The 17,831-nt window shown below is 38.3% G+C and overlaps 1 protein-coding gene across 1 annotated transcript in view; it reads right to left on the reverse strand.

Annotated features, from left to right (window-relative positions):
* FMN2 (formin 2) overlaps nt 1-17,831 on the reverse strand; it is a gene marked incomplete at both ends in the record, with an annotated part of 311,706 nt that overhangs the window by 125,873 nt on the left and 168,002 nt on the right. The window contains one exon of the mRNA XM_081254035.1: nt 2,243-2,330. Within this exon, the coding sequence (XP_081110161.1) occupies nt 2,243-2,330 (88 nt within the window). The remainder of the gene's footprint in view (nt 1-2,242; nt 2,331-17,831) is intronic.

Below are 17,831 nucleotides of genomic sequence, written 5' to 3' on the forward strand. Positions count from 1 at the left end.
GACCACCTAGAGGGGTGGGAAAGGGGGGGTGGGATAGGGAGGGTGGGATAGGAAGGGTGGGAGGGAGACGCAAGAGGGAGGAGATATGGGGCTATATATATATATGTATAACTGATTCACTTTGTTATAAAGCAGAAACTAACACACCATTGTAAAGCAATTATACCCCAATAAAGATGTTAAAAAAACAAAAGCAAAAAAATTCTCAGTAAACTAGGTATTCAAAGAAACCTTAGTTTAATAAAGACTTGGAAGACCACAATGAAAAAAATAAAATAAAATAAAACAAGCTGTGTGACATTGAGCAAGAGACACAACCACTGAAAGAGCTTAGTTTGCTCTTGTATAAGGTGACCCCGGAGGTCTGGTTACATCCTGTGGCCACTTCCACATCCAAACCGATTGATGTTTACACTTCCGTGGACTTCTCAGTGGAGGCACATCCTGACAGAAGTCAGTTTTACTATGGAGGCCGCACGTGATCACAGACACCGCGATCCCGACAACACACAGCAGACCCGGGCTACTGGCACCGAAAAGCGCGCGCGCACACACACACACACACATTAGTCGACTCCTTTGCTCAGAAGGTTCTCATTACTAACTCAACCCAGGCAATATCCGATTGAAGGAAAGGACCATAGCATTCATTTCAGATTTCATTCCATGGCTTGACTGGGCGATATCTGCCAGCTTTAGAAAAGCAAATGCTTCTTGTTGCCGGCCTTGGTGTCCTGTTCTATGACAACGACCCCCAATGCTTCCACTTGAGAAAGCCTCCTCACCACCAAAGCAGCTTAATAAAAATTTAAATTGTGATTGTGCTACTCACGGATTGACAGGGCAGGACAAGCTTGTGCCATTTATGAATTATTCCACACATTATTTTAAGCTGACCAAATAGAATCCACATTCATACAGGGGTAAGCTGGAAAGCCAGGTAAATGTTTTCATGATTTTTAAACCATATTTTGTTAACAGGTAAACTGGCATTCCGTTGGATAATTTAATCTGCTTTAAATCTATTCTAAGGCTCTGAACAGCTTAAGGGACATTTTGAATATAAATTTAATTCCTCTATTCACCTTCGGGCAATATCTTTCAGCACAAATGTGATAGGACTATATAGCATAGGGATGCCTGTCAATAGTAAAGTATTAAAATACTGACATGAAAGCCATTTTAAAAATGGTAAAAATCACCCTATTTCCAAATATAGAAAATATTTAAAAAGCCTGGTTAAAGATATAAATTAAAACAACACCATAAAAAATAACAATATATCATGCTATTACTGCTTCCATGTGTCTGGATCACCAACAATAACATAAACGGGTAAGAATAATTTGAAACTATCTTTGATGCTTATTAGAAAAATAATTTGGTCCCCGTATGTGGAGAGAAGTCTGGCGGTTACAAGCTAGTCATCCCAAGGAACTGAAAAAAGAGGGACCAGTTGTCCAGCCTAAAAAGTTACACATAATAAAGCTGCTTGAGTGATTCTTTCAGCATCTCACAGCCTCTCAGAACAGGAGGACGAAGAGAATACGTTCCATCACTTACTCAATGCTTTAAAGGCATCTGAGACAAGTGGTCATGCAGCCTCTTCAACAGTTTTGAGTTTTCATTTAATCACTATACACGGCAATCCAATCTACTCTTCCACGTCTCTAATCATAAGGACATTTTAAAAACAACAATAATCAAAACAAGCTTTCATGCAACTCATACACTGGTTTTAGCTGATCTATTAGAAAATCTTAGGTTTACTTCCTCTTCTTTATGTTAGCTCAGCAAACATCTGAGATTCACTCTCAGCATATTTTCCTCTCCTGTGGACCATCCTCCCCAGGTATCATCAGGGGCTGAGGCACGGCCCACATCTGGATCTCACCAGTGTTCACCAGTCCCTCTTTGGACATGGCACAGAGAAGTCAAATCAGGTACAGAGCACAGTGGGACTAGTATTTCTCATGAGTTAAAAATTAAATACTTGCTAATGTACACTAAACATGTCACATGAGAATCATGCTCTTAGCAAGATACAGAAATAACACAAAAGCCAAATTACTCGTAACCTTTCCAGAAACAATCATGGTAGAAAGTCTGGTAGCAGTTACAGGAAACATACTCATCTCAATCTACACAGAGAGTCTAAGTATGAAATAATTTTACCACTAAGCAGCACATCCTTTGGCCCAAATTTGAGTATTCAAAAGCTGAATGTTTATTTTTCACTTACCATGTTGTATATCTTTCATATCTAAGTGAAGGCTAGACATCAATATTCCAACTGCTTGTGACCTTTTGTTGCTTAGTAACTTGACAACCTGTTCAAGAAAGAAAGGAAAAGGGAGAAATGTTATTTGAACTCAGTGATAGGCTTAATAGCATGTTATTTTTTATCCTAAATGAAGAACAAATAACTTAGAACAGTTAAAGTACCAGAACTGATGTGAACAACCTTTTGGGTTTTGTATCTCCCGTCTTCAAAAGCCCCGCCTTTGCCCTGTTGTTCACCAGCAGCCTCAGCATCAGGCTCTTTACCTGCCTTGTAAAAGCCTGATCTGCCATCACTGAAATTTCTAACCAACTAGGAAGTTAGTTTGGTCTCTGTAAAATAACAATTACACACCTGATCATTTGCAGCCTGAGATTTAAAAAGTGTTCTTTGTTTTTAAATGCAGAACCTTGAAACACTGGCCAATAAGTAAAGGGGGAAAAAAAAGTACACAGAGAATCTGTTAGATCAGATTAGTTTGACCACAAAATAGAAAATGTGCTTTTATGAAGGTTTTTTAGAAAGCTCACTATTTTACTGGCATTTGCTCTCGTTTTGCATTTGGCCCACATTTTGGGAGGAACTTTCCAACTAATTAATAGTGATATAATCATCAGATCCAACGGGCTGTGTTAGCTCAATCTCAAATCCTTCCAGAGAGTCTGGAAGAGTCAATCCACAAAACCCATGAGAAGTTTCCTAACACAGATGTAGGCATGTTTAAATTATGTTTTCTAGACAATAACACATCACTGATAAATCCTGCTTATGACACTATATTATCTCAGATACTGATCTTACATAGAGCAGCAATTTCTACTTACTCTCAGCATTTTGTTATAAATTTGCTTAGAAAAACACTGGAGGAAAAGAAAAAAGTGAAGGTCAAATTCCAGAAGTGACAGCTGCCCGAAGTTGATCAATTAGGAAACTAATAAAATAATCATGCCCAGCTGTCAAACAAATCACAATGTAAGATATTCTCAACAGGAATAATAGCATTCTTGGCTCCCTATCAGGGAAACGGGTGGAGAAAAAGACAAATCCCTTCCAGGAGAACCAACTGCAAAAACCCCACAGTCATTTCTGAAAGCTTCCTGAGGAAAGGACATTAACACCCCCACAAGAAGCAGTGCCTCCTAATAGGAAAGACATAGAAACTGATTCTCAGTTTGCTCTTTAAACATTTTATTTAATTCAGTTTAGAACTTGAATTTGAATCCATTCATACCTAAACTATTTTTATCAATAACAATTTCCTCTTCCGAGGTGAAAAAACAGAAACTTAATTTCAGAAAAGCAGAAGGCATGTACTCTGTTCTAAAAATGTTTCTAACTTCAAATAAATAGAATCTGGGTCTCATCTGTGCTATGCTGAAAAAACTGCTTTTCCTAAGGTTTCCTATCTCCCCCCAGCTCCCACCCCCCGCCGGTTCCTAATTACAATAGGCACGTCTGCATCCGTATGTCATCTGACCTTCCTGCTGTGCTGACATGTTTATTACACCCTTATAAAAATTCTGGTGAAAATTAATTTCTAATCCTCAATTAAAAGTGGCGTTGGAAGGCCTGCACAGGCAGCTCTCACGCCTACCACTGGGGGTCAGTCACCCAAACGGTAAGAGAGGGTCCTTGCACCTCCAACGGGAAGGGGTCTCTACTTCCCCGTCAGGAGGAAGGGAGATGTTCTTCCCGCCCAGCAACAAGCTCGGCCAATGGAAAATGTCGCAGCTCAGCCAATGAGAAACCTGAACTCCCACTTTCCTCCAATGAACTCTTATAGAGGACAGCCCCACCCACTGCCCCTTTTCTCTATAAAAGCTCCCGCCCTTTGTTCTCCTCATTTCCCTGTGGTCAAAAGCTTGAATTTATTTCCCCAATTACGATTCCCCTGGTTATTACCAAATAAACTCATGCTGCTGAGATAACTGGCTGTTTTATTTTTAAAGTTGACACTCTCTACTCCAGGATTCCTGCCAGTCTGGCTCAGGCTTTTTTTAAGGTGAACTATTCTGATTTCACATTAAATATTGGCATATCCCAGAGTTCTGCTCTCAGCTCCATATTCTCTTCAATGTATGACCTATATTTTCTCCTCCATCAACATGTATGCCTGCACTTATATAACTGTGTTCTTTTAACAGCATCTTAACCGCAGCAGTATCCTATTTTCCTAACAAATATCTCCACTTCAATTACCCACATAAACCTCCATCTGACATGTCTAATACCAAACTTGTCATCAAGCCCACCCCAAAAACCTACTCAGCTTCTCCTCTTTTATTCCATATGTTGAGATCATGCACCACCATTTTCAGTCCACCATCAAAGTTAGAAATCCAGAAATCATTCTAGACCCCCACCCCCTCACCTGCATGTTCTGGTCTGACAAGTCCTGTCAGTTGTAAGTCTGCTATATCCTTCAAATCTACTCCTTCCTCCCTAACTCTACTGTCAGCATTTACTTCTGTATTATAACTTGCAGAGATCAATGCAGAGGATCCTAACCAGACTTCCCAGTTCTAGTCCAGTGGTTCCCAAGGTGTATTTCCTGCAACAGGGGGCACCATAATCACCTGGGAACTTATTAAAGATGCAAAATCTCTGTCAGAAAGCTGTTAGAAGATCTAGGCAAAGAAAGACTCAATCAGCATTTTAAAAAGCCTTCCAGGTGATTATAGAATAAACAACGATTCTCATGTCTTCCTATCCATTCTCCAGTATTATCTCTAAAAGTGTCGCTATTTGCATGTCACTCCCTTGCCTTTTAAACCTGAGAGGCTCATAAATAAGGGTAGGTCACATAGCCTCTTCACAGACTGTTTCACAGTTCATACCTGAAACTTGCTTTTCCTCTTATAATTGAAATGAACTTGACTATAAACTGTATGTTACATTTAAATGTCAAAGATTATAGATATGAATAATAATTATTGATCACCTTCCAAAAAGCATACATACAGGAGAGAACACATGTCTAAAAGGATCAATTCCTCCACAGTTCCCCAGAGTTATTCAACCTAATATAACGAAACCACCATCATCACTTCTCTCTCTCTCTCTCTCCCCATCTCTCTTTAATACACTGAATAAAAAGAACTTGAAGCTATCAAACTATAACATTTTAAGAATCCAGTGACTATATATATAATGGAGATGAAGGAGTTGACTCTTACAAAATGATCTTAAAACGCTTAGATGAAAAGCAGAAAATACAGATATAGCAAATTTGAATATTCCAGAAGGCAATCTACAGATTCAGTGCAATCCATGTCAAAATGCTACAGGCATTTTTCACAGAAATAGAATAAATAAGCCTAAATCTGCATGGAAACACAAAAGATTCCAAATAGCCAAAACCATCTTTAGAAAGAACGAAGCTGGAGGTATCACACTCCTTGATTTCAAGCTACACAACAAAGCTACCATAATCAAAACAGTATTGTACTGGAATAAAAAAACAGACACATAGATCCATGGAACAGAATAGAGAGTCCAAAAATAAACCCGAGCTTATATGGTCAAATTCATTTACAACGAAGGAGGCAAAAATATACAGTGGAGGTTGGGAAAACTGAACAGCTACATGTAAAAGAATCAAAGTGGACTACTTTCTCACACCATATTCAAAAATAAACTCAAATGGATAAAGACATAAATATAAGACTGGAAACCATAAAACTATAAGAAAACACAAGCAATATGCTCTTTGACATCAGTCTTAGCAATATTTTTTTGAATATGTCACCTCAGGTAAGAAAAGCAAAAGCAAAACTAAACAAATGGGACTACATCAAACTAAAAACCTTTTTCACAGTGAAGGAAACTAAGAAGAACAACAACAACAACAAAAGCCTGCCTAATTGAATGGATTAAGATATATCCAAACAATGTATCTGATAAGGAGTTAATATCCAAAATATACAAAGAACTCATACAACTCAACAATAAAAACAAAAAACAAGGGACTTCCCTGGTGGCGCAGTGGTTAAGAATCCGCCTGCCAATGCAGGGGACATAGATTCAAGCCCTGGTCTTGGAAGAGCCCACATGCCGTGGAGCACTAAGCCCATGCACCACAACAACTGAGCCTGAGCTTTAGAGCCCACAAGCCAAAACTACTGAGCCCGTGAGCCACAACTACTGAAGCTTGCACGCCTACAGCTCATGCTCTGCAACGAGAAGCCACAGCAATGAGAAGCCTGCACACCACAATGAAGAGTATGCCTCAACTAGAGAAAGCCCGTGCGCAGCAACAAAAACCCAACACAGCCAAAAATACATAAATAAATAAATTTATTTTAAAACAAAACAAACAAAAAAACACCAACCAAACAACCTGATTAAAACATGGGCAAAGGACCAGAATAGACATTTTTCCAAAGAAGACATACAGATGGCCCCCATACACATGAAAAATGCTCAACATCACTAATCATTAGGGAAATGCAAATCAAAACCACAATAAGATAACATCTCACACCTGTCAGAATGGTTATAAAGCCTGCTACTGTTATTTACTGTCAATTTCTCCCTTTTTGTCTGTTAATATTTTCTTCATGTATTTACATGGACCTACATTGGGTGCATATGCACTTACAATTGTTGTATATTCTTGGATTGATCCCTTGATCACTATTTAATGTCATTCTTTATCTATTGTTACAGTCTTCATTTTAGTCTATTTTGTCTGATATAAGTATTAGTACCCCAGCTTTCTTTTCATTTCCATTTGTACAGAATACCTGTTACTCCCCTCACTTTCAGTTTGTGTGTGTCTTTAGATCTGAAGTGAGTCTCTTGTAGGTAACATATATATGGGTCCAGTTTGTGTATCCACTCAGCCAATCTATGTCTTTTGATTGGAGCACTTAGTCCATGTACATTTAAAGTAATTATTGATAGATATGTACTTATTGCCATTTTGTTAATTGTTTTTCTAATTAATTTTCATTGGACTATAGTTGCTTTACAATGTTGTATTAGTTTCTGCTATACAGCAAAGTGAATCAGCTATACGTATACATATACCCCCTCTTTTTTGGATTTCCTTCCCATTTACGTCACCACAGAGTACTGAGTAGAGTTCCCTGTGCTATACAGTAGGTTCTTATTACTTATCTATTTCATACATAGTAGTGTATATGTCAATCCCAATCTCCCTTATTAATTGTTTTTATAATTCTTTTTTGTTCCTTTCTTTTTTTGTTCACCTCCCTTGTGATGTGATGACTATCTTATGTTTGGATACCTTTCTCATTTTTTGTGTGTTATCTATTATAGATTTTTGGGTTGTGGTAACCATGAGGTTAATATACAACAATAACAATTTCTCTCTCTCTCTCTGTATATATTATATATATAAAATATATACACATATATGTGTATATATGTGTGTGTTTATTTTATTTTAAAATTTATTTTTATTAAAGTATAGTTGCTATTCAATATTATATAAGTTACAGGTGTACAATACAGTGATTCCCAATTTTTAAAGGTTATGCTCCATTTGTAGTCACTATAAAATATTGGCTATATTCCCCATGTTGTATAATATATCCTTGTAGCTTATTTTATACCTATAGTTTGTACCTCTTACTCCCCTACCCCTTCATTGACCCTCTCCCCTTCCCTCTGCCCACTGGTAATCATTAGTATGTTCTCTATATCTGTGAGTCTGCTTCTTTTTTTATTATATTCACTAGTTTCTTGTGTTTCTTAGATTCCACATATAAGTGATATCATACAATATTTGTATTTCTCTGGCTGATTTATTTCACCTAGCATAATGCCCTCCAAGTCCATTCATGTTGCTGCAAATGGCATTATTTCATTCTTTTTTATGGCTGAGTAGTATTCCATTTTATATATATATATAGATATAGATACATATATATATATATATATATATAGAGAGAGAGAGAGAGAGAGATACATCTAGAAATGTGAGATATATATATATATATATATATATATATCTCACATCTTCTTTATCCATTCTTCTGTTGATGGGCACTTAGGTTGCTTCCATATCCTAGCTATTGTAAACAATGCTGCTATGAATGCTGCAGAGCATCTATCTTTTCAAATTAGAATATTTGGGTTTCTCTGGACATATACCCAGGAGTGAAACTGCTCGGTCATATGGTAGTTCTATTTTTAGTTTTTTTGAGAAGCTTCCATATTGTTTTCCACAGTGGCTGCACCAATTTACATTCCCACCAACAGTGTACAAGGGTTCTCTTTTCTCCACATCCTCGCCAACGTTTGTTATTTGTGTTCCTTTTGATGATAACCATTCTGACAGGTGTGAGGTGATATCTCACTGTGGATTTGATTTGCATTTCTCTGATAATTAACCATGTTGAGCATTTTTAATCTGCCTGTTGGCCTTATTTGGAAAAATATCTTTTCAGGTCTTCTGCCCATTCTTTAATCAGGTTGTTTTTTTAATGTTGAGCTATTTATATACATTGGATATTAATCCCTTATGGGTCATATCATTTGCAAATATTTTCTCCCATTCAGTAAGTTCTCTTTTCGTTTGGTTGATGGTTTCTTTTGCCGTGCAAAAGGTTTTAAGTTCAATTAGGTCCCACCTGTTTATGTTTGCTTATATTTCCTTTGCTTTGGGAGACAGATCCAAAAACAATATTGCTAAGGCCAATGTGAAAGAGTGTTCTGCCTATGTTTTCCTCTAGTTTTAGAATATCCAATCTTACATTTAGGTCTTTATCCATTTGGAGCTTATTTTTGTCTATGGTGTTAGAGAATGTTCTAATTTCATTCTTTTCCATGTAGTTGTCCAGTTTTCCAGCACCACTTACTGAAGAGACTGTCTTATCGCCATTGGGTATTCTTAACTCCTTTGTGGTAGATGAATTGACCGTAAGTGCATGGGTTTCTTACTGGGCTTTCTATCCTGTTCAATTTATCCAAGTGTCTGTATCTGTGCCAATACCATACTGTTTTGATTACTGTAGCTTTTTAGTTATAAGTGATTATTTTAAATTTCTGATGTCTTAATTCAAATATCTTTTAGCAATCCTGCATTTTTACTTCCCCCACCAAGTTTACTTATTTTGACATCATATTTTACATGTTTCTGTAACTACTTATTGTGGATGCAGATGATTTTACTCTTTCTGTCTTTTAACCTCTCTACTAGTTTTGATCTATTACCTTTAATGTATATTTGCCTTTATCAATGAGATTTTTCCTTTTGCAATTTTCGTATTTCTAATTGTGGCCTTTCTAGAAAAGCCCCTTTAGCATTTCTTGTAAAGCTGGTTTGGTGGTGCTGAACTATTTTAGCTTTTGTTTGTCTGCAAAACTCTTTACATCTCCTTTGAATCTGAATGATAGCCTTCCCTGGTACAGTATTCTTGGTTGTAGGTTTTTCCCTCACACTGCTTTAAATATATCATGCCACTTCCTCTGGCCTGCCGTTTCGGCTAAAAAGTCAGGTGATAGCCTCATGGGAGTCCCCTTGTATGAACTAGTTGCTTTTCCCTGCTGCTTTTAATATTCTCTCTTTATTTTAACTTTTGCCATTTTAATTACAATGTGTAGACATCTTTGGGTTATTTATTTGGGACTTATTTGGGACTCTCTGTGTTTCCTGGACCTGAATGTCACCTTTCTTTCCCAGGTTAGGGAACTTTTCAGCCAATAGGTTTTCAAATAACTTCTCTGTCCCTTTATTCCTCTCTACTCCTCCTGGGGCCCCTAGAATGTGAGAATCAGGATGCTTGATGTTGTTCCAGAAGTCTCTTAAACTCTCATTTTAAAAGACTTTTTTTCTTTTTTCTATTCTGTTTGAGCAATTTCCACTATTTGGTATCCCAGTTTGCTGATTCATTCCTCTGTATCATCTACGTTACTAACGATTCCTTCCAGTGTATTTTTAATTGCAGTTGTTTTATTCTTCAGCTCTTCTAACTCTTTCTTAGCAACTTCTAACTTCTTACAGGGTTCATCCACTCTTCTCCCGAGTTCTTTGATCATCTTTACCTTCATTATCTTGAAGGAGGTTGCTTATCTCCACCCGACTTAGTCCTTCTTCTGGGGTTACATCTTGTTCCTTCATTTGAAACATGTTCCTCTGTCACCTCATTTTTCCTAATTCTCTTTTCATGTCTATATATTTGGTGGTTGGTTACATTTCCTGATGTTGGAAAAGTGGCCTTAAGCAGGAAACATATTCCCCTAAATGCTACAGGGGTGCCCCCTCTGTGGGTCATGTGGGTGCTTTTGTTGTGGGGGACTGACTGCTGTGGGGGCACTGGTAGGTGAAGTTGCACCCTGGCCCATTTGGTTGCCAGGCCCTGCCTAGTGTGGGGGCTGCACCTGCTGTTGAGCAGGGCTGGGCCCAGGCACGGCTTGCTGCAGGGCCCAGGGAGTCCTGGTCCTGGTGCTGGCCCAGTGGTGGGCAGGGGAGGTACTGGGGTGGATGGTTGTGGGCTAGAGGTTTCCTGGAGCTAGTGTTAGCCTGCTTGTGAGTGAGTTTGGGGCCTGGTGTGGAGGGAGCTTCCAAGGCCTGGTTCTGGCCTGCTGATGTGCGGGGGCAGTTCCTGATGCAGTTGACTACAGTGTCCAGGGTTTCTTGGAGCTGGTGTCAGCCCACTGATGGGTGGGACCAAGGCCCACGGCATCTTGGGGCTGGTGCAGACCCTCTAGTGGGCAGAGCCAAGAACCAGGCTCTCTGGCTGTGGGGCCCAGTGATTCTGGAACTGGTGTCAGCCATCTGCTGTGAAGGACCAGGGCCCAGGGGATCCCAGGGCTAGTGCTGGCCCACTGGTGGGAAGATTTGTGTCCCAGGATCTCTCTCTGCAGGATTCTGGGGGTTCCATAGCTGCTGTCAGCCAGCTGGTGGGTGGAGCTGGGTCTTGGGGTCTTGAATTCCAGACTCAGGGATCTGGTGTCGGCCCACTGATGGGCATGTCTGGGTCCTGACAGCTAGCTGGAGGGCCCTGGGTGTCCCAGTGCTAATGCTGGCCCACTGGTGGGTGGGGCTCATTCACGCCCCCTCTGTTGGTCAAGGCCAGGTCCTGGGCAACAAGGGTATGAGGGAGCTGAGGGCAGGCGGCCTGCTGTTGGATGGGTCTGTGTCTCTGCCCAGTTGGCTGCTTAGCTGGGGCATGCCAGGACTGGTGCTGACCATTGGTTGGGGGGGCCAGGTCCCGGCATTAATAGGCTAGAGGGAGGACTCCAAAATGGCACCTACATGCTCCAGTGCCCACGCAGAGAAAGAGCTCCCGAAAGGCCTGTACTTGTCCCCAGGGTGAGCCCCAGCTCCCTCAGCCTGTCTGGAGACTCTCCACCATCAGCAAGAGGGTCTGTCCCAGGCTCCTTTCAACCTCCTGACTCTGCCCTTTAAGGACAAAGTGTCTTTTCCCATAGCCCTCTGGGACTCCCTAAAGCAAGGCTTGCTGGCCTTCAAAGCCAGACATTCTCGGGGCTCATCTTCCCAGTGCAGGACCCCCGGGCTGGGAGCCTGAAGTGGGGCTGAGAGCCCTCGCTCCTTGGGGAGAACCTCCGCAACTGTGATTATACTCCTGTTTGTGGTTCACCTGCCCACGGGCATGGGTCTTGACTAAACCTTGTATCCGCCCCTCCTACCCCTCTTGTTGTGGCTCCTTCTTTATGCCTTCGATTGTAGACGATCTCTTCTGCTGGTCCTCAGGTTGTTCTCATAGACAGTTGATCTGTAAATAGTTGTAATTTTGAGGTTCTCATGGAGGAAGGTGAGGTCAAGTCTTCTTACTGCATCATCTCAGCCATTCCAAGTCGATTTTAATTTTTTTCTTTTCCTTTAATGTTTTCTCTAAGAGATGATGGATGTTTGCTAAACTTATTGTGGTAATCATTTCTTGATGTATATGAGTCAAATTATTATGCTGTGCACTTTAAACTTATGAAGTACTGTATGTCAATTACAGCTCAATAAAACTGGAAGAAAAAATTTATTTGAAATCCACAAAATTTGGACATATAACCAGAAAAAAGGGATTACTTTAAATCTCTCCAAATTCATATCAGATTCAGTTAATATTCTTAATGAAGTTTTTATCTTAGACATCCCTTTGATGAAGGACTCTGTAGGAATTATGAACATGGAATCTGTAAAATAAAGCGTTATTTCTCAAGCTTCAACATGCACATAAATTACGTGGGATCTTTTAAAAATGTAGACTCTGCTCTTCAGCAAGTGGAGTTGGGAAAGCTGGACAGCCGCATGTAAATCAATGAAGTTAGAACACTCCCTCACATCATACACAAAAATAAATTCAAAATGGCTTAAAGACTTAAATATAAGCGATGATACCTTAAAACTCCTAGAAGAGAGCATAGGCAAAACATTCTCTGACATAAATCAACAATTGTTTTCTAAGGTCTGTCTTCCAAGGCAATAGAAATGAAAGTAAAAATAAATAAATGGGAACTAATCAAACTTACAAGCTTTTGCAAAGAAAAGGAAACCAGAAACAAAATGAAAAAACAACCTACACACTAAGAGAAAATATTTGCAAATGATGTGACCGACAAGGGTTTAATTTCCAAAATATACAAACAGCTCATACAACTCAATAACATAAATAAATAAATAAATAACCCCGCTCCTGCTTAGGCTCGCCCTCCACAGCCAAGGCCTTTTCCACCACTTTTTTTTTTCTTTCTTTCTTCTCCTCTTCTTTTTTTTTTTTACTATGTTGGTTCTGTTTTACCTTCCAGTTGTTGTTTCACCTATATTTTTACTTTTATATTCTTTCTAACGTACCTGTTAGTTTCCTAGTCTAATTTTATTTTTAACCCTTCATTACTGTTCTCTTTATTTCTGGTTACCCTGCATGGCTTGTGGGGTCTTGGTTCACGAGCAGGGGGTTGAGGTAAAGCTCCTGCAGTGGGAGCTCCAAGTCCGAGCCACTGGACTAACAGAGAACCTCAGACCCCAGGGAATATTCATTGGAGTGAGGTGTCACAGCGGTCCTCCTCTTGGCACCAAGACTCAGCTCTACTCAACAGCCTACAAACTCCAGTATTGGAAGCCTCAGGCCAAACAACCAGTAAAACTGAAACATAACCCGACTCATTAAAAAAAAAAATGAGATGGCAAAAAAATATGTCACAGATGAAGGAGTAAGGTAAAAACCTACAAGACCAAACAAATGAAGAGGAAATAGGCAATTTACCTGAAAAAGAATTCATAGTAATGATAGTAAAGATGATCCAGAATCTCAGAAATAGAATGGAGGCACGGATTGAGAAAATACAAGAAGTATTTAACAGAGATCTAGAAGAACTAAAGAACAAACAAACAGAGATGAACAAAACAATAACTGAAATGAAAAATACACTAGAAGGAATCAAAAACAGAATAACTGAGGCAGAAGAATGAATAAGTGAGCTGGAAGACAAAATGGTGGAAATAACTGCTGAGGAGCAGAACAAAGAGAAAAGAATTGAAGACAGTCTCAGACACCTCTGGGACAACACTAAAGGCAACAACATTCGAAAAATAGGGGTCCCAGAAGAAGAAGAGAAAAAGAAAGGGTCTGAGAAAATATTTGAAGAGATTATAGTGGAAAACTTCCCTAACAAAGGAAATAGTAGTCACCCAAGTCCAGGAATCACTGAGTATCCCATACAGGATAAACCCTAGGAGAAACACACCAAGACACATATTAAGCAAAGTAACAAAAATTAAATTCAAAGAAAAAATATTAAAAGCAGCAAGGGAAAAACAAAAAATAACGTACAAAGGAATCCCCACAAGGATACCCACTGATTTTTAAGCAGAAACTCTACAGGCCAGCAGGGAGTGGCAGGATATACTTAAATCGATGAAAGAGAAAAACCTACAACAAGATTACTCTACCCAGCAAGGATCTCATTCAGATTCAACAGAGAAATCAAAAGTTTTTCACACAAGTAAAAGCTAAGAGAATTCAGCACCACCAAACCAGCTTTACAACAAATGCTAAAGAAACTTCTCTAGGTAGGAAACAAAAGAGAAGAAAAAGACCCACAAAAACAAACACAAAACAATTAAGAAAATGGTAATAGGAACATACATATCAATAATAACCTTGAATGTCAATGGATTAAATGCCCCAACCAAAAGACACAGACTGGCTGAATGGATACAAAAACAAGACCCATATATACGCTGTCTACAAGAGACCCACTTCAGACCTAGGGACACATACAGACTGAAAGTGAAGGGATGGAAAAAGATATTCCATGCAAATGGAAATCAAAAGAAAGCTGGAGTAGCAATACTCGTATCAGATAAAATAAACTTAAAATAAAGACTGTTACAAGAGACAAGGAAGGACACGACATAATGATCAATGGATCAATCCAAGAAGATATAACAATTATAAATGTGTATGCACCCAACATAGGAGCACCTCAATACATAAGGCAAATGCTAAAAAGCATGGAAGGGGAAATCAACAACAACACAGTAATATTAGGGGAACTTAACACCCCACTTACGCCAATGGACAGGTCATCCAAACAGAACATAAATAAGAAAACACAAGCTTTAAATGACACAATTGATCAGATAGATTTAACTGATATTTATAGAACATTCCACCCAAAAGTGGCAGAATACACTTTCTTCTCAAGTGCACATGGAACATTCTCCAGGGTAGATCACATCTTGGGTCACAAATCAAGCCTTGGAAAATTTAAGAAAACTGAAATCATATCAAGTGTCTTTTCTGACCACAACACTATGAGATGAGAAATCAATTACAGGAAAAAATCTGTAAAAAACACAAATACATGGAGGCTGAACAGGGCACTACTAAATAACCAAAAGATCACTGAAGAAATCAAAGAAGAAATTTAAAAATACATAGAAACAAATGACAAAGAAAACACAATGATCCAAAACCTATGGGATGAAGCAAAAGCAGTTCTAAGAGGGAAGTTTATAGCAATTCAATCTTACTTCAAGAAATAAGAAAAATCTCAAACAAACAATCTAAGCCTACATGCACCTAAAGCAACTAGAGAAAGAAGAACAAGGAAAACCCAGTCAGTAGACGGAAAGAAATCATAAATATCAGAGCAGAAATAAATGAAATAGAAACGAAGAAAACAATAACAAAGATCAATACAACTAATAGCTGGTTCTTTGAGAAGATAAGAAAAATTGATAAACCCTTAGCCAGACTCATCAAGAAAAAAAGGGAGAGGATACAAATCAATAAAATTAGAATGAAAAAGGAGAAATCACAACTAACACTGCAGAAATACAAAGGATTATAAGAGACTACTACAAACAACTATATGCCAATAAAATGGACAACCATGAAGAAATGGACAAATTCTTGGAAATGTACAATTTTCCAAGGAACCAGGAAGAATTAGAAAATATAAACAGACCTATCACAAATAATGAAATTGAAACTGTAATTAAAAATCTTCCAACAAACAAAAGTCCAGGACCAGATGGATTCACAGGCGAATTCTATGAAACATTTACAGAAGAGCTAACACCCATCTTTCTAAAATCCTTCCAAAAAATTGTAGAAAGAGGAACACTCCCAAATTCATTCTACGAAGCCACAATCACCCTAATATCAAAACTAGAAAAAGATATCACAAAAATAGAAACTTATACACCAATATCACTGATGAACATAGATGCAAAAATCCTGAACAAAATAGTAGCAGACAGAATCCGACAGCATATTGAAAGGATCATACACCATGATAAAGTGGGATTTATACCAGGTATGCAAGGATTCTTCAATATATGCATATCAATCAATGTGATACACCATATTAACAAATTAAGGAATAAAAACCATAGGATCATCTCAATAGATGCAGAAAAAGCAATATTCAGCACCCATTTATGACAAAAACTCTCCAGAAAATGGGCATAGAGGGAACCTTCCTCAACATAATAAAGGTCACAAATGACAAACCACAGCAAAAATCATATTCAATGGTGAAAAACTGAAAGCATTCCCACTAAGATCAGGAACAACACAAGGATGTCCACTCTTGCCACTCTTATTCAACATAGTTTTGGTGGTCCTAGCCACAGCAATCAGAGAAGAAAAATAAATAAAAGGAATTTGTATAATTGGAATTTTTATAATTTGTATAATCTGTATAAAATTTGTATAATTGGAAAAGAAGTAAAATTGTCACTGTTTGCAGATGGCATGATACTATACATAGAAAATCCTAAAGATGGCACCAGAAAACTACTAGAACTAATCAATGAATTTGGTAAGGTTGCAGGATACAAAATTAATGCACAGAATCCTCTGGCATTCCTATACACTAGCAACAAAAAATCAGAAAGAGAAATTAAGGAAACACTCCCATTTATCATCACAACAAAAATAATAAAATACCTAGGAACAAACCTACCTAAGGAGGTGAAACACTTGTAATCAGAAAACTATAAAACACTGATGAAAGAAATGAAAGATGACATAAACAGATGGAGAAATATACTATGTCCTTGGATTGGTAGAATTAATATTGTGAAAATGACTATACTACCCAAAGCAATTTACAGATTCAGTGCAAACCCTATTAAACTACCAATGGCATTCTTCACAGAATGAGAACAAAAATTTTTTACAATTTTCATGGAAACACAAAAGACCCTGAACAGCCAGAGCAGTCTTGAGAAAGAAAAACGGAGGTGGAGGAATGAGGCATCCTGACTTCAGACTATACTACAAAGCTACTGTAATCAAGACAGTATGGTACCAGCACAAAAATGGAAATATAGATCAATGGTACAGCATAAAAAGCCCAGAGATAAACCCATGCACATATAGTCACCTAATTTACGACAAAGGAGGCAAGAACAGACAATGAGAAAAGACAGCCTCTTCAATAAGTGGTGCTGGGAAAACTGGACAGTTACATGTAAAAGAATGAAATCAGAACACTATTTAACACCATACACAAAAATAAGCTCCAAATGGATTAAAGACCTAAATGTGAGACCAGACACTATAAAACTTTTAGAGGAAAACATAGGAAAAACACTCTTTGATGTAAACCACAGCAAAATCTTTTTTGACCCACTTCCCAGAGTAATTAAAATAAAAACAAAAATAAACAAATGGGACCTAATTAAACTTAAAAGCTTTTGCACAGCAAAGGAAACCAAAAACAAGACGAAAAGACAACTCTCAGAATGGGAGAAAATATTTGCAAATGGAACAATGGACAAAGGATTAATCTCCAAAATATACAAACATTTCATGGAGTTCAGTATCAAAAAACAACCTGATTAAAACATGGGCAGAAGACCTAAATAGACATTTCACCAAAGAAGACATACAGATGGCCAAGAGACACATGAAAAGATGCTCAGCGTCACTAATTATTAGAGAAATGCAAAACAAAACTACAATGAGGTATCACCTCACACCAGTCAGAATGGGCATCATCAACAAATCTGGAAACAATAAATGCTGGAGAGGGTGTAGAGAAAAGGGAACCTTCCTGACCTGTTGGTGGGAATGTAAATTGATAAAACCACTATGGAGAACAGTAT

Source organism: Mesoplodon bidens (assembly GCF_964165515.1).
Source record: "Mesoplodon bidens genome assembly, chromosome: 1".
NCBI classification, from domain to species: domain Eukaryota; kingdom Metazoa; phylum Chordata; class Mammalia; order Artiodactyla; family Ziphiidae; genus Mesoplodon; species Mesoplodon bidens.